We start from the raw sequence: 24,690 nt of genomic DNA, 5'->3' as shown, positions 1-24,690 counted from the left end.
ACTCAGATATTTCACATGAGCACACAACTTATAACTGAGGCCCTTGCAGAGACTTCCTACATCAAGAAGATGCCTTGCTCAGAAAGGCAAAATATTTTCCAAAAATGCTTTCCAGAAAACTCATTTAAATCAATTTGCTTCACAGCAAAGACTTTGTTAATCTTTGCCAAGATCAAAGCAACATTCCTCAGACTATTTTCTACATTAAATATCCCTACAGAAGATCAGAGAACAAGGGGAAGGGAGGGAGAACACCTCCACAACCATGACTTGCAATACTTCCCCTGGCAAGTGTGCCATCAGTTCAATAAATCCCCTAAGCCAGAAATACTTCATAATTCATCACAACAACTCTCCACCTTTGAATTAAGCAGAATTAATGTCAAACCATCTTCAAAATTTAGTTACAATCTCTGCTATAGCCCACAACTCTCTCAAATCAGCAGAAAAAAGAGCACACCAGGCCACCCACTCAGTAAGTTCCACGAATGAGAATCATAAATATCATTTTTTGACCCCACAAATAGAAAGGCAGCCTTCCTAATAAAAACTACAATTAGAAAATAGTTCACAGACAAAACTGAGAATTTTTGTGTGCCATATAACCCCCAATTACTTACAAAATTATTCTCTAATAAAAACCTATGTGTAATTTTACTGAAGTGAAATAAACTTTCACAGATGGAACTCCAATTACAGGTTAATAAAGACATGGATAAAAATATCCAGAACTTCATTAAAAATATATCTAGAACTAAAACAAAACTCTAATATTAGTTCACTGTTAGGCAAGCACAAAAGCACTACCACCAGAAGGTTTCCTAATCACTAATTAGGACAACATTAGAGCAACAGGTCTATTCCCAGCTGATCAAACCACTAGAGGCTGCAAGCACAGCAAAAGCAGACACTAAGGTTACTCAAAGATATATAAAAAAAATAAAATTGGGAAGCAGTTTGAAGACCCAGGACACGTTCACATCCTTTAGCACAGCTACAACACACAGGGAACAGCAAAATAAAATTCCTTACTCTTTTCCAGTAGCATCTTAAGCACTGGAGAAGGGGCAGAGAACACAGTATGATGAGACACAAACATTTTTGCCTTTCTTTCATCATTTTAAAGGGCAATAAATCCAAGTTTATTTATTAGGCAAACAACAGCAATCGAAGACTGGACTCAAATGAAGAATCTATGGTTTTAAAGGGCACTACTCTCCTTCAGAGGATGATATGGACAAACTTGGACCAGTACTGCCCAGGAGACTTTTGGATAAAGCTGTAACTCTAAGGAAGAGAAAATTCTACACAATTCATTTAGAACTCCTATAATTAAATTCTGAAAATCAGGTCTAAGTTTCACTTAAATGTTTCATCTCCTCTGCTGTGTAATGAGGGTGCAGAAGGCAGCAGGATATAACCCAGCCCTTTTCTCTTGGAGTTTGGGCTCAGCAATTTTGCCCCTGAGCAGACAAACAGGGGAGGGGAATAGTTTTGTGCACAAACAGCAGAAATGTAGGCATCCCCAGGATTAACTCTGGGTTTACACAGCTGAGAAACATAAGCAGCACTTAGTGGTATGAAACCACAATGCCAAAACAGAGAAACATGTTACTTTCATTAGTAATGTTTATCTAAGTAGCAAGTAATCATTTAGCAACACTGGAAGATTGAGTTTTTAAAAACAAAAACCCTGACAAATCACTTCAGAATTCCTGAGGTTTAGATTTGAAATAATAATAAAATATTATAACAATTATAAATATAACAACAACAAAACAACAATGCAACAATAATAATAATTAGTTGCAGAACTAATAACAGTAATAATTAGTTGCAGAACTACCAGATTCTTTTGATTTAGTCTTAAAGCTACTGCAAGGAGTAAAATCAAATATGAAGCATAAGAAGACTGTGACTTAGGAACTTCACTTACACGAGCAATACAATAATCCTTGGGATTTTCCTTCTCCAGACCATATTTTTCCAGAGCTTCAATAACTGCAAAGTCTGCAGTATCCGTAGTGGACAGGAGGATTGTCTTGTATGGGATATTTGGTTTTAAGCTGTCTGCATAAATTCTCAGTGTCCCACCTTGGAAAAGAAAATTCCATTAAAATGCTAGCAGAGGATAAAACAGCCATGCAGCCATTTATTCTATTTCTAACCAAAAAGAAGAATCTTCAGAAACCATTTAGTCAACCCATGAGAACAAGAAACATTACATAAACACCCCTGAAATAAATTTCTTTTTCCCTTGGTAAAAACCTCCTTTGATGCTTTCCTCATTTCTCTAAGCAAGTATTTTCTCCAGTATTTTCACCATTCTTGGTGTTACTTGAAATTAAAATGAAACAGTGACAATGACTGGGTGAAGAACTGACCTTTCCCATCTTTACAGCAAGTTTGTCCTGACCTTCAAGATTCCCTCCTCTCTTTAAAAAAAGTTTTAATTAAGGTTTTCTCTCTCAGCTATTTTCTGCACCTCTAACTCCTTTCTTCACTCCTCTCCCCATGGGCAGAATACATCATTTGATGTTTTAACAGCACTAACACATCTTCATCCATTTATTTAATGCTGATTTTTACACAACCACTGCCATCCTTATCCCTGCCCCCAAGAACAGGAAACACTTTTTATTCACAAGATCTCCCAGAACCTTTTGTGCAGACCTGAACAAGCAGTCCTTGCCATCTTCTATTTGTGCTACCAACTGTGCTTCTCCATTCAGATCACTCAGCTTGTTCTTGCTAAAATGAATGACATTTATTTCAGAAGACTTCCTCACTCTGTCAGTCACTTGAAGAAGCCTAATTCTGTCCTTCCTCCTGCCCTGCTTTACCACTCTTAGCAAGATCAATGAGCATCTTCTCTCCTCTCTATCTGCCCATCAGTGCAAGCTTTGACTTGCACCCTGGCAGAACACATCCCTACAGAACCTCACGGGTCCCACTCCTGCACAACAGGTAAATCAGCCAAGGACAGAAAAATGTTGGAGAAGTCACATTTACAGGAGCTGTCATCCTTAAAAAAAAAAAGACATTTTTGGGAAGCCAGCTTGGTGGTGTCTACAAGCAGAAGACCTGGAAGTACCTGAGTCTGGTCTGCCATCCGAACTGCGGAACTCCTGCATCCTCTTCTCCAGCTTCTGCTGTCTCCTCCTTTTCATGACCACCTCAGGGTTGGATATGGTGCGGGTGAAGCTGGTCTCTGGCATGTCCTTGTAAACCTCAGCTGCCAGGCGAGAGTTCTCACTGCCAAGGGAAAGAAAAAAAAGTCACCTTCTCCTCACGCCACGGAGGATAAAAAGCGAGGAGAACCCAGGCACACAGGAGGATCCGAGCTGCTCTGAGAGGGTTTTGACCTGAACTTCACTTTTGTGGGGATTAAAGGCTGCTCCTGCTCACCTAAGTAGACAGCAACCAAGTGAAGTACTGAGGGTTGCTCATTTTCAAAAGAAAAAGAGGCTTTCCACCTCTCAGAAAAAAGAAAAAAAGCTTTCGATAAATTTTACGTTATACTCTTATTTTTATTCCCATTTATAGTATTCCAGATCATGTGGAATACTCTATCTTATAGTATTCCAGATCATGTGGAAATAGAGTTATAGTGCTTGCAAGCTCCTGTTTATTCTTTTGCTGATGCACATAAATACAGCCCCTTTTTAATTTGAAATAATTAAGATCAAGCTAAGTAACAGCACAGAACACTGGAAAGATCATGCTGACATCTGAACAACACTGATAACCAAGCAGAGCAGTACTTCACATATGAAAAAGAAATAAGAACTCCTGAAAAGAAAAGAAAAAAATTCAAGGTGAGCAGCTAAATCCTCTATTATACATCACCCAGTCAACTGAGTACTTCCCTCTGAAAATATTTCATCTTTGTCTGAAAATCTGCTATCAGTGAATAAGTTTTAATCATTCGTTGTGTTAAAAATCCACCACTAACGTGGTTTTTTTTCTGGTGTAGTACATATAAAACCTATAGAATCTGGTAGAGAGACAAAATGTAACTTAAAGTAGACCTTTCTCAGCTCCTAATATGCAGTTAATGACACCTGACTCCTGTGCTCCAGCTTTCTGCACCAGGATTAGCAGATGTCCTGCCCTGACACAATGAACAGGGCACAGCAGACTGGGGAGCAAGAGCTGAAGAACCTAGGAAAATACACCAAAATACAAAAATACTACCAAAATACACCTCAAGAGAAAACCAAGCTGACAGTCAAGTCAAATGCACTCATTTTTCTGGCCAAAGACAGAACCAAAGAGTGGGTTTATTCCTCTCCCACTGTAAATGCCCGAAAATAAACAAGGTGGGGAAAGTCTGTGCTACCCCTGCACCCGGTCACCTATTACTTTTCAAAGCAACAACTTCCTTGGTAGGAAAGGGGAATCCTTGAAAATCAGATGTAAATTATACAAACTGAGCAAAGTTGAAAAGACTCACATATCATCCCCATGAAGAAGTCTCTCATCTTTATCTGATGCTTGTCGCAGAGCCTCCTTTTCACGCCTCTTTTTTTCTTTTTTCTCTTTTTTTGAGAGAGTTCTTTTGAAATTCTGAATTACTCCTTCTTTTTCTTGTTTTTCGGGGCCGTTGCTCTGAGCCTTCTGAAACAAATCAGTTTAAAAGAGCTTCCATCATTTTTTTGGTCCAATGAAAAGTTAGTATTGGTTTTAACACTCCAGATAAATGGGATTAAGATGCAGCATCACTAACAAAAAATACTCCAGGCAACACCACTGCATTACACAGGGATGGGACTAACACTCTCCTGAGTAAAGCAAAAAGGAAAATTAATTGCATTCTCCAAAGCAGGTAGAAACCAGTCAAGCATCTTGTACCCAAAGAAAGCAAAGGAGCAAGAGAATTTTACTTGAATTATGCCTGGAGCTTGGCCTCCAAGATTAACTCAAGTCTGCAAAACAAATTTCTGCTTCCCAGTAAAAGTACTTCACAAAGTAACACTTCACTTAATCTCTTTTCAAGACAACTGTGTTGGAGCATCAGATAAGAATAAACAGCAGAAGGAAAACATTAGAAAGGACATTTCCTCCATGGTGTGTTTTTCCAAGTTGTCCTTCCAGTGTTCTCCAATTCCTGCCTCTTGCATACACAAGATACCTGCAGGCTCATTTGCTTTCTGCAGAGAAAATAATACAAGAGAAAGAAGATGCAGGAGGTATTGCTTCTATCAGGAAGTGAAGAACACAGAGCAGGAAGGTTACTGAATTCAATGAAAAGGAATAGTAAGTCTGGTAGGTGTAATTCATCATTCATTTTCTCTCCCCTCCTCTAACATGAATAGGACTTGTAGTCAAAAGCACAGAGTAAGAACAGCTCATGTACCTATACTGAAAGAACTTAAAAAATTAATGGTCTCTCATTCCATAAGCAAAATAAATTTAATGCTCAGTCCAAGTTGAAAAACTTGTCTGAAGATAGCCCATACTGAACAGCCTGACCAGCATGTTTTCCATAGATACAAGCATCCACATTAGAAAAAAAAAAAATATATATATGACTTCAAGAGCCCAAGTCTGATCTAATTCAATGACTAATAGAAACAAACAACTTTTACATGGCTGATGTTCATATGTTCCTCATTTTGCATTTGGAAGGGAAAAAACCAAACCAAACCCACAGAAAAAAAGAGCCCTTCCCCAAAATGAAAGAGGCTCCCATCAGTTTTGATAAGAAACAGAATGTAGCCTAGGGAAGTTATAAGTTTTAGTTATTTAGATCTGCCTGGCATCCCTTTTAAAGGCTGAGCAAGAGAGAGCATTACCTCCTAGGTGGTTGGCATCATCTCCTATTTTGAGGAAATATTTAATTTATCATATTAGAACAAAGCAGGCTCTAAGCTCTCTGGGTATAACATGCTGCAGGAGACAGCTACATGGATCAAAGCACCAGAAACCATCTGAAAGATCACAAAAATGCTGTGTTGCAGAGATGCTTTTTAAGTATTTAAGAAGACTTGCTCCAGATACCAAAGGTCAGCAGCAGCAGTTGTTTTCAAGAAAGAGAAAAGCAGAAATCAGGTTTTTGCTATATAAGCAAGTGCCACACATTTCAGAACTGCTGTGACCACCAGCACCCTCCTTCCAGACTCACCTTTGGAGGAACTGTATCATTTTCATTCTTGAGAACAAATCTCCCCTCTCGATCATCTTTGTTCCAGTTTAATTGCACAACAAGAGGCTTCTCATCAACATCTAATCTTCTTTCTTCTTCAAAAAAAGGAGAACCAGTAACAGTTACTTGGCATCTCAGCAAAGGTCTTTAGGAACAAGTTATGCTCCTGAAAAGCCCCAAGGTTTGCTGAACAGGACACATGGGTTGATGTTGCCCTGTTAAGAACAGCAAGACTGGGGACCTAAAAATATACATCCCCTTTCCAGCAACCAACCTAAATATATTCCCTTTATCTACACAAACTAAAGGCCCACATAAAATGGTCTTGCATTCCTCATTTGACAGCTAAAATGCTTCAAACTTTCTAACTGTGTGAGACTTCCCAATACTCATTTTCCTTCTTTGAAATTTAACCAGTCTGATGCTGGCCCAAAAACTGCTATTCTGGAAAGACTGCACAAACTCAAACTGGATTGTTTAAAAAAAAAAATAAATCTATTATGCAAATACACTAAACAAATTTTTCATTTGGTGTGTTTAGTGTATTCTATCTATTTTAAGTAGATGAAAAAAATCTGGTTTAAAAAATTCAACAAGTTTTGCCATTTGATTTCCTTTCTAGTAGAGACAGTACATATGCAAAGCAAAGCAGTGATGTTACATTTTATTTAATGAGTAACACTCCTACTGAGTGAGATCCCTCTCATGAGCTATGTTCTCAACATCAGGAAAGCAGCTATTTCATTTGGCTACAGGTCTAGGAACAGATTTTTAAAGGAACCTAAGCAGAAAAAACATACTATTCATTGCTTCAATTAATGACACACACTTTTCCATATAATTCACAGCAAGTCATCATTTGTAGACCATGTGAAGAGACAGGTATCCCAGTAAATCAATTAAACTGAATTATTTTCAGTCTTTCAAAAGCATAATTTAAGACAGTTGAACCACTTGTGTAAGCTTCCAAAGTAGGAAAAAAGCAAAAAGCCCAACAAAAAGCTACTTTCCCCTGTTCCTGTTTCTCCCACCACTACTACACACACCTTCCAACCTCAAGTTTTCTACAGGGGTGGGGAGAGAAAAATGTTAGCAGCATCCAATTTAGATATCCCAAGCTCTTCACAGGCAAGGTGAAGGGCTCAGCTTAAAAAACACAGTAGCTTCAAACAATATTCTGCACTTCCCCCCATGCAGCAGTAAAGGAGCAGGGATGATAATGCCACCCAGCCCTCACTTTCTGCAGAGCAATTCAGTCAATATTTTCATGAGAAGTGATGCAGGAGCTGAGGATGATGCACCCTGCAGTGCTCCACTTTAACCCTCCTACCATCAGAAATCTGGGATTTACCTACTCACCCTAAAAACAGCAGCTCTAAGGGCCAACAAATTAACAGGAGGTCAAGCACTGCATTTCATGGATCAAAATCACAACTTCCATAAATTGTAGGCACTTGCACTTTCAAATACCACTCATAGGAAGATATTCAGGAATAAAACAAGTCTCAGGTAGGTGAGAAGCTGGGGGCAAAGAGGAAGGGGGTGTAGGAGAAGGAGAGACTTTGTGACTCACTCACCTCCACTGACATGCACCTCATAAAGTGAGTATTTGGGGGATGACAACATCCTCATGTCAGGTCGAAACTTCTCTGCAAGAGTTTCTATCACATCTTGAGTTGTGGCAGTGCTGGAGACACGGATACATTTGGTTGCAAAATTCCCAGCTGCTTTGTCTTGGAAGTAGAATCTCATTACTCCATGAAACTCCAGATCCTGTGAAGAAATAAAAATACCAAGCTGAGTGCCAATTATAAGGTTCAGAGTTCCTTTGCTACTTATTGGTTACAAATATAATATGAAAATATGAGACATTCAAATATAAGACATGGGGGGTGCTGAGACCCTGGCCCAGGTTGCCCAGGGAGGTTCAAGGCCAGGTTGGATGGGGCCTGGAGCAACCTGGTTGGATCTTGCTGGTCCTTAAGGTCCTTTCCAAGCCAAACCATGCTATGAGTCTGATATGATTCCATGATCACAGTGGCTTTCAAAATTTTGAGGACAGTAGAATTTCCTACCTAGGACATCATCAACTTGAACAAGAACATGCTAGAAAAAGAAATTAAGTACTCTGTGATATTGGCAATACTTAAAAAATGACTATTTAAATATCCAAATTTACAACTATTGACAGATTTACCTGTCAATAAATCCATAAAACTTTTTTTTCCCCATAAACTTTGTTGCCCAGAGCATGGTCCTGTATCCCATGTTTGTAAGAGTGCAGGCTGACCATGCTCAAGGAACAGCAAAGTGTCTCAAAGAGCATCTTGGGTTGGAAGAGATCTCCAAGCCCACCCAGTCCAACCTCTGACCATCCCTGTAAGTTCACCACTAAACCATGTCCCTGAGGACCAGGTTAAACACCTCCAGGGCTGATGACTCCACCACTGTTCCAATGCCTGACAACCCTTCCAGAGAAAAAAATGTTTCCTAACATCCAGCCCAAACCTCCCCTGGCACAGCTTGCAACAGAGCAGCCTTCTGTCACAGCAGTCCTGAGCATCACCTTTTTTCTCCTCTTTCCCCCCCCTGCATGCTCTCCTCTCTTCATTTTGGCATCTCTTTGGCCTGTTCAGGAAGCTCAAGCCTTTGTTTGGTTTATTTTAGATTTTCAGAAGGTTTACTCTTTGCTCCAGCTTCCTGAGCACTCCTGCAGACAAAGTTCCAGCACTGAAGTGAAAGGGGGGCTGCCCCACAGCTGCCCCATCCATCTGTTCAACCTCCTGCAAATCCCCATCCTCAGGTGTTTGCCTTGCCCATCAGAATCCTGTCCCTCAAACCCATGAGCAGTCTGAGCACCAGACTCCAAATTCCCATTTTAGTTCCTCAGTGGTCCCCACCTGGCTGCCTCCTGCCCCTTTCCTAAATCCCAGCACTGCTGGGGCACACAGTTTGTCCCAGGGCATTCCCCCCACTTTCTGCAGAGCAATTCAATTAACATTTTCTGCCTCTAATAACTTGCTGTCACCTTGTCCATTTGGTCTCTAAACTCTTCCTTCAAACCTTTCCAAGATTTTCCAGCAATGAACCCAGATGCAAAACCAAAGGTTTTCTGCTATCACTTTATCACCTGAAAGTTTCTTTTGCAAAGCAATCAGCTCATGGTATGTTTGCTGAAAAAAGAGTTTTTCCAAAAATTTCTTCTTCAATTTTTCGGCTTTGTTCTCTTTTATGCTTTATATTCTACTTGCCAGATTTTCTACCCTGACTTGGATAGTACTTCAGCTTTCTAGTAAGGATCTGTGACTGATGTTGAGCCATGCCAGCTTCCTTTCACACTTCCCTAGATAGTTGGCATGCTCTTGGTCTGTACCTCCAGCATGGCATCTTGAATTCTTGGCAGGTGGGAAGCACTTTGCTGCTGGTTGCCTCTTTTAGCTTGAACAAGCTTCCCTACTGCAGCTATGCTGTATTTCCAATCCTGCTGGAAAACTCAGCTATTCCTGCAAGAAAACTGAACCTCAGCATCTTCTTATCCCTACCACAGGAGCCTTCCCACAGGTAGCAGTGAGCCACATCCTACACCCTTCCAGACCAATTTCAATGGTTCCTCCTTCTGCCAATATTCCTCAACTTCACAAAACAGCCACAGCTATTTTGATATTCACAACTAGAGGTTTTAATCCACTTGTCTGGTGGCTGCAGAAGATGACACCCATGAGCTCTTTGCAGAGGCACCATGCAGCACAATCTCATTTATAACTTTTTCTGCCCTTCCCACCAGATGTTCCTCACCCCCATCTCAAGGTGCTGCTGAAGCAAAAGAATTGAGAGACAGTGAGCACACTGCAAATCTCTTTTTCCAGAAGTGCTGTGTGAGATCCTACACACAGCCAAAGATGCAGCTGATTTTTTATTTTAAAGAGAGATTATTTCCCTGGGAACACTCCCCACAGTCTGTCAGCCACACTTTTAATCCTATAGATGTTATTAATGCTCTACAACACAGCAGTGCTGGCAGAGACTCAAGACATAGATCCATCCAGAGAAGTTACTTACTAGGCAGTTACTACTGCTTGGAAGCAATAATCATTAATAATCAGGGTTGTCCCTCATTTGCAGTCATGTTATACAGAAATGCAAATAAAGAGAGGTAGAGATGAGTGTCCCAAGCTTCAGTCTCTGATTACAGAGGCTGGCTACATACACACAAGAAAATTGTTACCAGTTATGGAAAAATGAGGTACTTAATCTTTCACTTATTTGGAAATCCCCAGAAAAAAAACAGCTTTTCTTTCTTCCAACCATCCCCTTCTTTTTTAGACAAGGAGAACACTGTCAAGAAGGACTATAAAAAACAAGTACAGAGATAGAAAAACAAGTACAGAGATAAAAGGATGTGCTGGGAGGTGTGGAACAGTTCTGCAAGGTGGCACAAGGGGATCTGTAGCAGGGAAGCCTGGGATTCCTTGGAGAACCAAGCTGCAGACAGAGCAGGAATATCCAGGAACAGCAATCCACAACCTCTGAGAAAGGAAAACCCCTCCTTTCAAGTGGCAGAGGAGGTGATGAGGGAACCCTACCCCAGCAGGTAGGATGCAGTGATGAATGAGATGAGGATCACCTTTCCCACAAGGCAAATAAAGACTCCTTGTAGGATTTCCAACCAATACCACAAAGCAATAGATACTTCACCACCTGAGCATATTACACATTATCCATTGGGTAAACTATTCAGTCTCCTGACCAGCAGAGAATTTACAAGTTTCCCTTCAGAAATCCTCATCTGTAAAACCTCCAAGGATCTATCTGAGATCTCTTTCTAGCTGCACTGATACCACTGTTTTTCTTGCAAGCAGCATTCTGCATGGCTGCATCCAGAAACCACCAAAAGCCAGCATTCAGAATGTCAAATCTTCCTTTCTGCTCCATTTCCAATTCTCCAGGCAAAAAAAACCCCCAGCAGCCCAACTCTAAACTGGGATTATTATTCAGGTACACGTACTTCTTGCTCAGGGGTTTTGCCAATAGAATATAAATCACAATAAAAGCAACCCCAGAGTGCAACAATTAGAATTAAAGCAAATCCAAGTTGCTTTCAAAGGAATTCAGGTCACAATATTGAAGAGGTCAGCACAACAGCAGCATTACCAGCAAAGGATATTCTGAAACATGCACCTAATGCCTTTCTAGCTGGTCTGGTGTCAGTCTGCAGAGTAAAATGGAATTGTTTCCCAAAAACCATTCACTGTGCAACACATCCGTGCAATTCTAATGCATAGCAATATTAAAAAAAAAAAAAAAAAAAAAAGAAAAAAAAAAGAATCCTGCAAGACTTGAAAACCCAAGCTTATTAAATCACTATTGGAGTATTGAAACTACACAAGGGTCAGGTTCCTACATACATCCCCAGCAGTGAATTCTCAACCTGAAACTAAAGGATTGACCCTGAGTACTTTTGTACTCAGACTCTGCAGCCAGCTAGTAAAAAGGAATTCCAAATAGTCTTAAAAATAAACAACCCAAAACAATTCCTGTTAGCCACTGTAAACTGTCTTTCACGTAGTGAAAAAAAGCAATAATGTGGCTAAGTTACAGATTTTCAGATACCTTCAAAAAATAAAGCTTTGAGACGATGACAAAATACCCTGAATGTTTCCGAGAGAAGAGAGGAAGAACAATCCAGATGAAAAAACAGTTCCTATAAAAATCAGTTTCATCAGCTTTACTTCCTCCTCCAAACCTCTGACACCTGGATCCACACAGACTTTCCACCCCAAAATGACTCATTCTGCCACAACAACTGATGTGCACACACCAGGATGTTCACAGAAGCAGAACCAGAGCTTTCCACCAGAATTATCAACAACCCCCACCACGGGGAGCAGAACTAAATTAAATCCCCTCTTTTATTTTCCTGAAGAATCTTAAGAACCAGCTCCATAACAGTATGGAAGCCTCAAGATCAAGAAACAAGAGGTACTACAAATATCTTGGTAATATAACAAAATATAAATATTATGAATAATATTTAAAAGTTAAATCAATGCAAAACCCACTACAGCATTTGACACGAGACACAAATAAAATTTAAATGAAATTCATGTATTTAATGTAACTAACACAGCCTCAAAAAGGATTTTCTGTCACAACTGTCCCTGGGAACCTTGAACTGATGTAAATATTCTACTGTATAACTTGTATGCCTTCTCTAGCTGCCCACCTAGCAGGCCAGATCAATATTATATAATTCTTGGGATGAAACCAACATTCCTGTGATCTTGAATATCTTCCTGCCCAGTTACACCTCAGAGCTCCAAAAATTCAACTTCAGATCCATCTACATGAGGCAGATAAAGCAGAATATTTCCTTCTGACTTCAAAACAAATTAAAGTTTATTTTGGATTTGTCCTTTTTGCCAAAGCTACCAGATTCTGTATGGCCATCAACTCTGCTTCATGCTGGAAAGACTCAAGTTTTCATCACCTTCTAGAAAAGATATAAATGCACAAAGCAACACAAAATGTCTTCAAGCAAGACTGATGTCTCCATTTGCAGCCACCATTAAAAATAAAAACCCAAGGTGCCTCCCCAAGCTCAACCTTCTCACTCTCATCTTCAAACCTACACTAAATAACTGGAAAAAAAACCTTCCCAGGATCAGCAAGACACAGCAACTCTCTGCCACCTGCAGGATATTTTTTATTAAGCTGCAGTGGACAGCATCATTTAACCTTTCCTGACTAATGAGATAAAATGTGACTGTTATTACAAAACAAAAATCTAGTTAGCTGGAGAGTTACCTGAAGAAGTGTTAACTGAAAAACTATTTTCAGCAACTGGCACTCCCAACAGTTCTGTAATTATTTAATCATTCATTAGACTAGACTGCTGAAACTCAACATGCAGCAAATAAAGCTACAGGAGATTAAATCCCAACCTCTTGATTAAATCAGAGCCCCTTTTATAAACTTTTAATGCTGATTTCACCCAAATTCTTCATATTACAGGCTGTGTTTATGACTGCTCCTTTTAAACTGAGGAAGAACAACACAACTGCAACCACCTCAAAGGAAAACACAGCAGGAAAATTAAAAGGGAAAGGAGGAAAGTTCACTGGGATTGCTCCTCACCAACAACAACCTGCAGAGCTGCAACCCCTGCATTTAAAACGTTTAAAACCCCACAAAAAAGCCCGTCCTGCCTCCAGCATTCAGTGCCAGCTCACAGCCACCCCAAGGGCTGCAGGAAGCCCTTCCCCATCCCAACTCACCCATTCCCACCTCCTCCCCTGCTCCATCCTGCAGCAGCTCCAGCCAGGGCAGCTCCCTCCCCAGGATGCTTTTTCCCCCCTCTCCCCTCAAGAAAGGAGCAGCTTGGATGGGTGAAACTCCCCTCCTGACACCTGGGAGGAATCCCAAACCCCAACTTCTGCCACCAAACCATCACCTTCGGGATTAGAAGGGATCACACACCCTGCACAAAGATTTGGCAGCATCACAAGCCAGCAGGTCCTCTCGTTTCATTTTGGTGTTTTGTTTCGGGGGTTTCTGCTTGGGGGGGTTTCTGCTTGGGGGGGGTCTTGTTTGGGAGGGGTTCTGCTTGGGGGGTGCTTTGTTTGGGGGGTTTTTGTTGGGGGGGGTTTTGTTTGGGGGGTTTTCTTTCAGGGGGGGGTTTCTCTCAGGGGGGGTTTGTTTTGGTTTTTTGGTTTGGTTTTTTTGGTTTGGTTTTTTTGGTTTGGTTTTTTTGGTTTGGTTTTTTTGGTTTGGCTTATTGTTTGGCGTTTTTGTTTTGGTGTTTTGTTCTTTGTGGGGTTTTTTGTTTTGTTTTTTTTTGTTCTTTGTGGGGTTTTTTGGTTTGTTTTTTTTTGTTCTTTGTGGGGTTTTTTGGTTTGTTTTTTGTTGCTGTTCTGGTTCTGTTTTTTGTTTCAGGCTGTGCTGCCTTCCCTTCCCATGAAGCCTCTGCACAAGCCCCGGACCAACGAGGGGGCAGAAACGCAGCACCCAGCAGCTCCTCTCTCCAACCCCAGGAGCCTTCTCCTGTTTCCCACCCCCCAAATACCTGGGATCCCCAGGAGCAGGGATCCCTGCTTACCCTGCCAACACCTCAGGGTGGATCTGTCCTCTGTTTATCTGCTCAGAAGGAGCAGTGTCAGAGCAGAGCAAGAAATCCCTTCCTACAGCAGGCACAACCCTGCTGCCCAAGGGGAATTTTCAAGCTAAGAAGCAAAGTTTCATCCTCACAAATGTAAAAAAGTGAAGATCTGAGTGGTCGGTTCTTCCAGGGAAAAGCAGCTCCAGCTCCTCTGTACAGTGGCATCACCAACAAAAAATTCTCCTAAGGATGCTGACACTGAGAGGGTAGAAGTTTATCCAGGCAGAAACTGTCCTGATGAGCAAAGTGGAACAGGAAAGGCAAAGCTCTCATATTTTAAGGCCTCCTACCACTAATTCATGACATTCGGAAAAAGAAAAAACTTCTAAACTCCAGTTTGGGACTAAAGAATATTGGAGGTTTAAGGGCATTTCCCTGACATGCTGCAGGAGTTGGTGGATCTTCGAGTTACACAATTTCTCTGCAACTGAAAAAAAAAAACCAAAACAAAACCCAAACCATATGGTTTCCTGTAGAATAAAACTTCAGTGAAGGAGCTTGCAAAGAATCTTCTTAAATACATAAAAAATGACAGTACAATTAGTTTTTCAGCATAACCAGTGAAGAGAAGGAGAAGAAGAAGAGAAAGAAGAGAGAAGAAGAAGAGAAGAAGAAGAGAAGAAGAAGAGAAGAAGAAGAGAAGAAGAAGAGAAGAAGAAGAGAAGAAGAAGAGAAGAGAAGAAAGAGAGAAGAAGAAGAGAAGAAGAAGAGAAGAAGAAGAGAAGAAGAGAAGAAGAAGAGAAGAAGAAAGAGAAGAAGAAGAGAAGAAGAAGAGAAGAAGAAGAGAAGAAGAAGAGAAGAAGAAGAGAAGAAGGAAAGAAGAAGAAGAGAAGAAGAAGAGAAGAAGAAGAAGAGAAAGAAGAGAGAAGAGAAGAGAAGAAGAGAAGAAGAAGAGAAGAAGAAGAGAAGAAAGAAGAGAAGAAGAAGAGAAGAAGAAGAGAAGAAGAAGAGAAGAAGAAGAGAAGAAGAAGAGAAGAAGAAGAGAAGAAGAAGAAAGAAGAAGAGAAGAAGAAGAGAAGAAGAAGAGAAGAAGAAGAGAAGAAGAAGAGAAGAAGAAGAGAAGAAGAGAAGAAGAAGAGAAGAAGAAGAAGAAGAAGAGAAGAAGAAGAGAAGAAGAAGAGAAGAAGGAAGAGAAGAAGAAGAGAAGAAGAAAGAAGAAGAAGAGAAGAAGAAGAAAGAAGAAGAGAAGAAGAAGAGAAGAAGAAGAGAAGAAGAAGAGAAGAAGAAGAGAAGAAGAAGAGAAGAAGAGAAGAAGAAGAGAAGAAGAAGAGAAGAAGAGAGAAGAAGAAGAGAAGAAGAAGAGAAGAAGAAGAGAAGAAGAAGAGAAGAGAAGAGAAGAGAAGAGAAGAAGAAGAGAAGAAGAGAGAAGAAGAGGAGAAGAAGAGGAGAGAAGAAGAGAAGAAGAGAAGAGAAGAAGAGGAGAAGAAGAAGAGAAGAAGAGAAGAGAAGAAGAGGAGAAGAGAAGAAGAGGAGAAGAGAAGAAGAGGAGAAGAGAAGAAGAGGAGAAGAGAAGAAGAGGAGAAGAGAAGAAGAGGAGAAGAGAGAAGAGGAGAAGAGAAGAAGAGGAGAAGAAGAAGAGAAGAAGAGAAGAGAAGAAGAGGAGAAGAGAAGAAGAGGAGAAGAGAAGAAGAGGAGAAGAGAAGAAGAGGAGAAGAGAAGAAGAGAGAAGAGAAGAAGAGGAAGAAGAGAAGAAGAGAGAAGAGAAGAAGAGGAGAAAAGGAGAAAGGAGAAAAGGAGAAAAGAAAAGGAGAAAAGAGAAAGGAGAAAAGGAGAAAAGGAGAAAAGGAGAAAAGGGAGAGAAAGGAGAAAAGGAGAAAAGGAGAAAAGGGAAAGAAGGAAAAAGGGAAAAGGGAAAAGGGAAAAGAAAGGGAAAAGGGAAAAGGAAAAGGGAAAAGAAAAGGAAAAGGAAAAGGAAAAGAAAAGGAAAAGAAAAAGGAAAAAGGAAAAAGGAAAAAGGAAAAAGGAAAAAGGAAGGAAAAGGAAAAAGGAAAAGAAAGGAAAAAGGAAAAAGGAAAAAGGAAAAGGAAAAAGGAAAAAAAGGAAAAAAAAGGAAAAAAAGAAAAGGAAAAGGAAAAAACCACAGCTTTATTTTTTGGAGCTTCCTTTTTTTTGGATTTATTTCTTGTAATAAATAAATGTATGCATTACAGAAATAAATGTCCTGAATTTCTACTATTTTAGTGTGAGGCTTTAGCATGATGCAACTGAATATCAAATGAAGCCCCAAAAATCTGGATATTCCTACACAGTGCAGCCAGGGGTCAGATCACATTTCTTTTTCTGCTGACCCAGACCAGGAAATTCTGAGCCAACTCTTCTCCTCCTCAAGAATAAATCTGCTCGTGTTACATCAGTTTTTCTCTGCCCTGGGACGAGCTGGACTCTGCACCACAGAGGGTTAAAGCACCCCCAGCTCCACTGCCTGCACCTGAAGGACTGGGATGCTACCTGACACCCTGCAAGGCAAGAGCTCCAACCAGCCCTGGGCAATTAGGCAGGAGTTTAGGGCAGGAATGCTACCAAACCTCCCAGGAAACAAGCACCTGATTCTCCTGGAGCAGACAAACTGCAGGGAATCTACTTGAAAAAAAAAAAAATTTAAAGGCTTTACAAAAAACACAAAACAAAACACACAAAAAAACCCCAAACATAAAAAGCAAAACAACAACAAAAACAAAAACACCCCCAAAACCCCAAACCTCAAAAACCCCAAAAAACAAAAACCCAAGAACCCCAAAAAACCCAGGAACCCCAAAAAACCCAAGAACCCCAAAAAACCCAAAACACAAAAAACCCAAAACACAAAAACCCCAAAACACAAAAACCCCAAAAAACCAAAACAAAAAAACCCCAAAAAACCAAAACAAAAAAACCCCAAAAAACCAAAACAAAAAAACCCCAAAAAACCAAAACAAAAAACTCAAAAAAACCCCAAAAAACAAAAACCCCAAAAAACAAAAACCCCAAAAAACAAAAACCCCAAAAAACAAAAACCCCAAAAAACCCAAAAAACCAAAACAAAAAAACTCAAAAAAACCCCAAAAAACAAAACAAAAAAAAACCAAAAACCCAACAAAAAAAACCCAAACCCAAAACAAAACCATAAACCCTAAAATCAAACAGCAACAAAAAAAAACAAAACTCCAAAACCCAGACAACACCAAAAGGCACCTACACCCTTACCTTAACACAAAATCTATTCCTGCCTGGATCCAAACATCCGAGGAGATGGGGCAGACTCAATTTAAAGTATTTTTTAAGAGGAAAAGTGTTTATTCCTTTTCTGGGAGATCTTGGTGTAGGTTTGGCTATGAAGAATTATCCAGCCCACCAAAAATTACAAAAGAGGAGGCAATCTGGCCAAAGGAAAACCAGACAAGGGATCACTGTGCAGGTAAATTTGGGAAGCAAGAGGTCCCAAACACCAAAACCCCTCTCACTCTGTTTATGGCACTGCTGAGGAGCTCTCTGCCAACCTGACACTGCTGAAGGGTTTAGAGCAGCCCAAAATCTTGCCAAAAAGCCAAGTGATAGCAGAGGAATTGCACCAGACTGCTGCCAGCTTCATTACAATCACAGAATCCTAGAACTGGCTGGGTTGGAAGGGACCTCAGAGCTCATCAAGTCCAACCCTTGATCCACTCCCCCCGTGGTTCCCAGCCCATGGCACTGAGTGCCACATCCAGGCTCTTTGGAAATATCTCCAGGGATGGAGAATCCACCCCTTCCCTGGGCAGCCCATTCCAATGTCTGATCACCCTCTCTGCAAAGAATCCTTTCCTAATATCCAACCTAAATATCCAACCTAGGTTGGATATTAGGAAAAAATTCTTTAGTCTGTGCCCTCTTATCCTACTGATATCTGCCTGACCCCCCCCTGGCTCCAACCTCCTTTCAGGGAGTTGGAGAGAGTGATGAGGTCTCCCCTGAGCCTCCTCTTCTCCAGCCTCAACACCCCCAGCTCCCTCAGCCCTTCCTCACAGGACTTGTGCTGGATCCCTTCCCAGCCTCCTTGCTCTTCTCTGGACCTGCTCCAGCACCTCAATCTCCTTCCTGAGCTGAGGGGCCCAGAACTGGACACAGGACTCAAGCTGTGGCCTCCCCAGGGCTGAGCACAGGGGCAGAATCCCTTCCCTGGACCTGCTGGCCACGCTGTTCCTGAGCCAGCCCAGGATGCCATTGGCCTTCTTGGCCACCTGGGCACACTGCTGGCTCATGGTCACCTTCCTGGCAATCCAGACTCCCAGCTCCCTCTCTGTCTGGCTGCTCTCAGCCACTCTGTGCCCAGCCTGGAGCTCCCCATGGGGTTGTTGTGGCCAAAGTGCAGGACCTGGCACTTGGAATGTTGAACCTCATCCCTTGTTGAACCTCATTAACCTTATTACCCCTGTAATCACCTCAAGAGACACAAATATACAACTTTTAATTTCATTCCAGTTGTACAATTATTGTTGCACTGTTCTGGAATTCTGTCTGAACTCCTCCATTCCAAGTCTTAGTGATTCAAATCCAGCATTGGAGTGGATTTCAAGTTAGCCAAACAGGTGTGAAGGAATAATACCACCTGAAAATGCAGCCTATAACACAAGTCTGTTCTAACACACTATGAAATAGGGGAAAGGACCTTTTTTTTAGCTATTATTTTTCACCTGAAATACTACTTACTACTACCTGAAATACCCTTTCCTTATTATGACCAAAACAACCACACTCCAGGCTGTACCATCAACAACATCTACAACATCAGTCCTGGGAAAAAAAACCCCAAATCTGCACTTTTTGGATGAAATTTAGTGAGCTGAGTTTTACCTCCAGCACACACCCAAAAAGCTGACAGCCTCCTAGGCCCTTCTACCATGCAGCCAGAAAAAGAATATTCATCCACAACCAAATTTACACAGAAAACCATCAGAGTCTCAGACATGAGAAGCATTAACTGGAACCTTGCTGAACACTGGGTCCATGTGGGAGTGCCCAAAAGAAGTGGGTTTGGTCTTTTTTAAATATTTTAAATATTTTGTCATCCTGCAGGAATTAGCATTCTGAATGACTTTATTATTTAAAGGAACCAGGTCTTTTTTTTTAAATCTCCAAAGCAGCTTATGAATGCCATCTCACTGCTGGTTGCCAGGACTACCAAGGACACAGATAGCTTGGGAAAAAAAAAATAAAAATCTTTATGATAGTAGTTGTAATACTTTGGTAAAAATTATCTGTCTACAGCCTTCCCCCTGCAAATCCCACTCAATCCTCTTGTATTATCTTTGGCAACAATTTCACCAAGCACTGTGCTGGGTGAATGGCATTCAGCTCCAGTTAGCTGCACTTCAAAATAATTGCTGACAAATTTAAAAAGCTCTTTCTCTGTGGTAACAGCATGCAGAGCATCTTCAGACTGACAGGGACTTTGCACTGGAAGCTTTTGATTTGTGATTTTTGAATGAAGTGATGATCTGGTTGGAAGCTTTCTTGTGACTTATCCTACAAATAAATTCCCCCACTTCAACCCAAAAGGCAGCTGGAAGTGGAGCTAATCATATAAACACCTTACCAAGGTACAAACACAACCCTGCTTTACTTTTGGGTTTATTTATATTTATTTAAAATTATTTATATTTATATTGGTTATTATTTTCAGATTTGAAGCAGGAGATTCTGTGTAGCTCCCAACAAACCAATGCACTTCACTGGAGATGGCTCCTTCTTAGAAAGCAGAATTCCCACTCATTCCCATCTCCAATCCATCTGTTTTGCCAGCCTGGAAGCAAGTTCCTTAAAGGGCTGTAAACAGGTTCATTTAACAAGGAAATCTCTACACCCAAACACTTTCTTCTTTTACTCACCCTCCACATCACCATTCTAGCAGAACATGGAATATTCTGCTCACGTGGAATTAGAAATCAACCCCCACACCCCCCCCAAAAAAAAAAAAAAAAAAAAAATTCCCTAATTGCTGATTACTGGAAGGTTATGTCAGGAGAAAAATAACCCCAAGGGAGAGCATGACATGAAGCTAATCCCTGGCCAGCAGCTGAAAGGGTTTCCCCTCTCCTCCCTGCCCCCCATGTCAGGGGCTCCAGCACAGCCCTTGGGCTGAACTCTAATGAGCCAGCTCAGAGAGAAAAGCCCAGGAATTAATCCCAGTCCCCCAGCTTCCTTAAGAACTTCACCATGGAGTCCCATAAAACCCAAAGCCAGCATAAAAGAAGGATTAAAAAACAAACCCAACCAACATTTGAGTGAGGAAGGGGTGAGGGGAGCACTATCCTGCTGCTGGAAAGCCATTTAGCTCCCTTGGGCTGTCAATAGGAAATCTCATCCTCATCCTTTGCCCTTGGGTGACCATTGATACTCCAAATAAAAGCAAGAACAATAATTTACAGGATTGCCTCTGAGCATCCAGACCCATGGATACCTGGAGGATGTCAGAGGCTGGTTATCCACTGGAATTAGCTAATTCCTCATCCCTACCTAAACATCCAGTTCACTTTTTTAAGGCTCAACAAGCAAAACATCAGGAAAATAACACAGCATTTGAAAGTCAGCATAAAAGGCCTATTAAGAAAAGGCTACTAAAGTAAACTCAGGATGTATTTCAATACTAATTTCAATCCTAAATAACTAATCAATCCTAAATCCTAAATAAGGAGAACAGAACTCTTTGTTTCTAACACTACATGACACAGCACCTCCTGTCTAAAAGCAGCATTGCATTTTAAAAAAAAAATATATATCCATACATCTTTCTGTTGTTTCAAAATCTCTAAATAATAACTAAAACTACCAGAGTGATATTATTTTCTACTGGAAATAACACTTCCCCCAAAGCATCCAGAGCCACTGAGTGCAGAATACAGAGCTACAACCACCAGCTGCAAACTGCAGCCTCTGAAATATTTTGTATGTCCTGGCCATAAAAGGAGAATCCTGAGAAGGGCTCAGTTGAAGTAGGAATGGCAGAAATGGTGCAGGGATTACTCAGTTGTGCCAGGAGACCTGCAGAACACTGCATCAGATTTGTCCCCACACAAACACAGAATTTTACAGTCCTGAGCATCTCCAGGTCCAGAGATCCCAGCAGCATCATTCCAAGGAAACAGGCTAGGAGAGGAAAGTAAGCAAAACCTTTAAAAGAAAAGATCTGAGGAAGGTCATAATCAAGAAAGTGACTCCAGAGATAAGATGGGTTAAATGCTTCTTTAAAAGCTCAATTAAAGCTGCTAAAAGGAACATGTAATTGTGCCACCAAGCAGTCATTAAAAGGAATAAGCACTCAAAAGCACCTCGTAACTGTGGGATTAAAAAGCTGCTCTCTCCCCATAATTGCAGTATTTTAGCTACTGTGTTTTCTCTCTCCCTCCTAGTGCTGCTTCAGGGTCTCTTTTTCCAGGCTCAGGACAACAATGCAAATGCATCAGCTGTGAGTAATCCTCAGCTCCATTCCCAGGAGAGGAAACAGCAGTTGACCACTTGATTACATAGGAAGCTCCTCATTTCCTCTGCAGTTCTCTTCACAATAGCACAAATAACCCAGAAAAGGTACCATGTGCTACAAAGCAGAAAGACCAATTTTGGCGACTTTGTCAGAAGGAATTTGGTGAGAAATCACCATTAGGTTTTCAAACAATGGAGCCAAGATTTAACTCAAATTAAGGGGGGGAAGCAAGTTTGAGTTGTTTTATAACCACTAATCTTACCTCTCAAATAATTTTGGAGTGGAGTCTCTAATTAGATTAAGTGCTGTGTGCAAGACTATTCATGTTTTATGAAAAATTTCTATTTCCAAACAGCAGCAAGGCAGCTCTTTTCCCACCCATTTCTTTCAAATGCAAAGCATCTCAAATTTCTGTTGCAATACCAGGTCAGATAAGAATCTGCCTTCATTTTCAGTCATGATGAGGGGTTGAAAGGTGACTATGGGGTTGACTCAATGCCCAAAATTTTAGCAGCCAGAGTCATTTGCTCCCTCCTCACTTAAGCACCAGAACAAATGTATTCAACAGATCAGCAACCAAGCCCAACCCAACCCAACCCCTCCAAACCCAACCCAACCCCTCCAAACCCAGCCCAACCCCATCATTTTGTAGTGGATTGCTCCTTGTTTCACTGAGGGTTCCTTAGGGAATAATGGGAAAGTTCCTAGCAGGCAGGTTGGTCAGGTCACCAGTTAGAAACTGGGCTGTATGGGGCTGGGAGGAAACAGGAACCACATCAATCCTGAAAAGCTGAATGCTGCATCCCTCCCATCACTTCCACCCCTGGTCTGGAAGAATGCACTTAAAAATAAACAGTGCATTTTGTATTTATATGGTGCTCAGACTAAGCAGCAGCTTCATGTCTAGAAGGCAGAGAACAGATGGTTTCAGAGCCTCCAAGATGCTGAACAGCTCCTTCAAGAGTTTCCTCACTCAACCTTCAGGCTTTGTACCAAGATAACACAGATTTCTCTCTCCACCACATACTGCTGGGGATGTCTTCAGCTCAACAGCTTCTGGTTATGAAAGGAGACTTCTGAAAGGGTATTTTTCTCAAGGAACTCCAGATTGTGATCTCTGGATTGCTGGCACAAACCAGTCATGACCTTATGACTCTTCAGAGTGAGCAATAACCATGTTTTTAGGTGGAAACCCAAGCCTCTGGGTCTGGTGATCACCAGCTGACTTGGTAACTTAGCTCCTGAAGATTGGGTAGAAAGTTTGCATCAATACAGATTCCAACATAACATGCAGGAAGGGTGATTTAAAGCTCTCTTTAATTTACTATTAACATATAAACTTTATTGGTGAGGGTTTGGGGCTTTGCTTAGTTCATTTCCTGCTTAGTTTTAAATTCCTGCTATGCTCACAGTGCCTTTGGAACAGGTACAGAATTAGCAGATGAACATGACCCACGTTTCAAAGTAGTAACTTAAATTTTAATGGTAAAAAGGCTCCATTGAAGCAACAAATAGCAATATTAAACATCTGGGGCCAGATAAAGAGGAGTCTTTCAAACCAGTGCTCCAGTGTTTCTTCCATCACAAATGTTCCACTCTCAGCACAGCCACATTTCCATGCAATCAACACCATCTCCACTTCCAACCAAACATATCAGATGTTTTCAAGTTCTGATATTGAAAAAAAAAAAAAAGAGACCTTTCTGCAGTTAAAATTGACATTTTGTAGTTAAAACTTTGTTTCTGAACATCACAAACCCAAGATCCCTTCAGCAGCTACCACCTGCCCCAAGGTGCTGCTCTGCAAAGGTTTTCAGGCATCAGAGAGACCCAGACCACGATGGCAGAAATCAAACCAGAAAGGACTGTGAGGAATTCAAACCAGAAAGGACAGTGAGGAATTCAAACCAGAAAGGACTGTGAGGAATTCAAACCAGAAAGGACTGTGAGGAATTCAAACCAGAAAGGACACTGCTGTCCAGTGTGAAGAATTCAGCAGCCAAATCACTGGACTGCACAAAATACAGTATTATGAGAAAAATCAGGAATAAAAGCATTATTCACAATAAACATATATAAGTAAAAATAATCCTGCATAATCCTCTCACTGCAAGTCTCTAAATTCCAGTAACTGGTACTGGTGTGGGATTCAGAAAAGAACCTGGGAGCAGAAAACAGGAAGAAAACAAGAGTGGAATTTAGCTCACAACCACTTCTTTCCTCATCCCAGCTCCCCCCCACAAGGCATCATATAAGCATAGAATGTTCCTTCAATGTCCACATAAATCAAAGGAGACAGAAAGGGAGCCTGAAGCCTCCAGGTGCTTTCAGTCCTAAAAGTCAGGTAGGAGAGGGGTAGAAGAATGCTCTGCTCAACCTCAAAAAGGCTCTGAGTATTTCAGTACTCAAAGCATTCAAGCCCATGCCTGAAGGTTCTGTCAGAGGAAGTTCTACAAGGTGGGAGTTTGGGCTTGGTTTTGTTTTGTTCCTTTATTTTTTGTGTGGGTTTGGAGCAGTTTTTAATTCCATGGAGAAAAAAAACACAGGCTGAAGAATGACTGGTTGGGAGCAGCTCTGATAAACAGGACCTGGGGATCTTGGGAGCTGAAGATGATGCAGAAGGATGGGCTGGCAGCAAAGGTGGGAACATCATCAGTATTAATATGAGGAATAAAGCTTTAGATATCAAGTGAAATTATCACCCTTCTCTAGCCAGCAGTGCAGTTTTGTCCCACCACAGCAAGAAGGACAAAGGTAGAAGTTCAGCAGAGGGCCCCAGGAAAGTCAGGATGCTGGGGAACATTCTTATGGGGAGAGATGGAAAGTTTGTTCCTCCTGGAGAAGAGTTGGTTTGGAAGAGCCCCACAAAGAGCCCACAATATCTAGGAGGCCACCAGGAAGATGCAGGAAGGGTCTTCAGGGCAGTGCATGGTAAGAGGACAGAAAATATGG

At 41.2% G+C, this 24,690-nt stretch overlaps 1 protein-coding gene across 32 annotated transcripts in view; it reads right to left on the bottom strand.

Annotated features, from left to right (window-relative positions):
• Positions 1-24,690, bottom strand: part of AFDN (afadin, adherens junction formation factor) — a 117,068-nt gene that overhangs the window by 73,240 nt on the left and 19,138 nt on the right. For 23 of the 32 annotated variants that reach the window (XR_011724876.1, XM_071738845.1, XM_071738859.1 and 20 more), the window contains exons 2-6: positions 7,726-7,921; positions 6,128-6,243; positions 4,457-4,620; positions 3,095-3,255; positions 1,937-2,094 (exon numbers count right to left, since the gene is read on the bottom strand). Coding sequence is in view for 31 of the 32 variants with exons in the window: in XM_071738845.1 (XP_071594946.1) it covers positions 1,937-2,094; positions 3,095-3,255; positions 4,457-4,620; positions 6,128-6,243; positions 7,726-7,921 (795 nt within the window). In the remaining variant the exon portion in view is untranslated. The remainder of the gene's footprint in view (positions 1-1,936; positions 2,095-3,094; positions 3,256-4,456; positions 4,621-6,127; positions 6,244-7,725; positions 7,922-24,690) is intronic. The other 9 variants (XM_071738846.1, XM_071738862.1, XM_071738850.1 and 6 more) reach the window with 3 other exon arrangements.

Source organism: Heliangelus exortis, chromosome 3 (assembly GCF_036169615.1).
Source record: "Heliangelus exortis chromosome 3, bHelExo1.hap1, whole genome shotgun sequence".
Classification (NCBI taxonomy): Eukaryota; Metazoa; Chordata; class Aves; order Apodiformes; family Trochilidae; genus Heliangelus; species Heliangelus exortis.
This window is presented reverse-complemented; position numbering and strand designations above follow the sequence as displayed.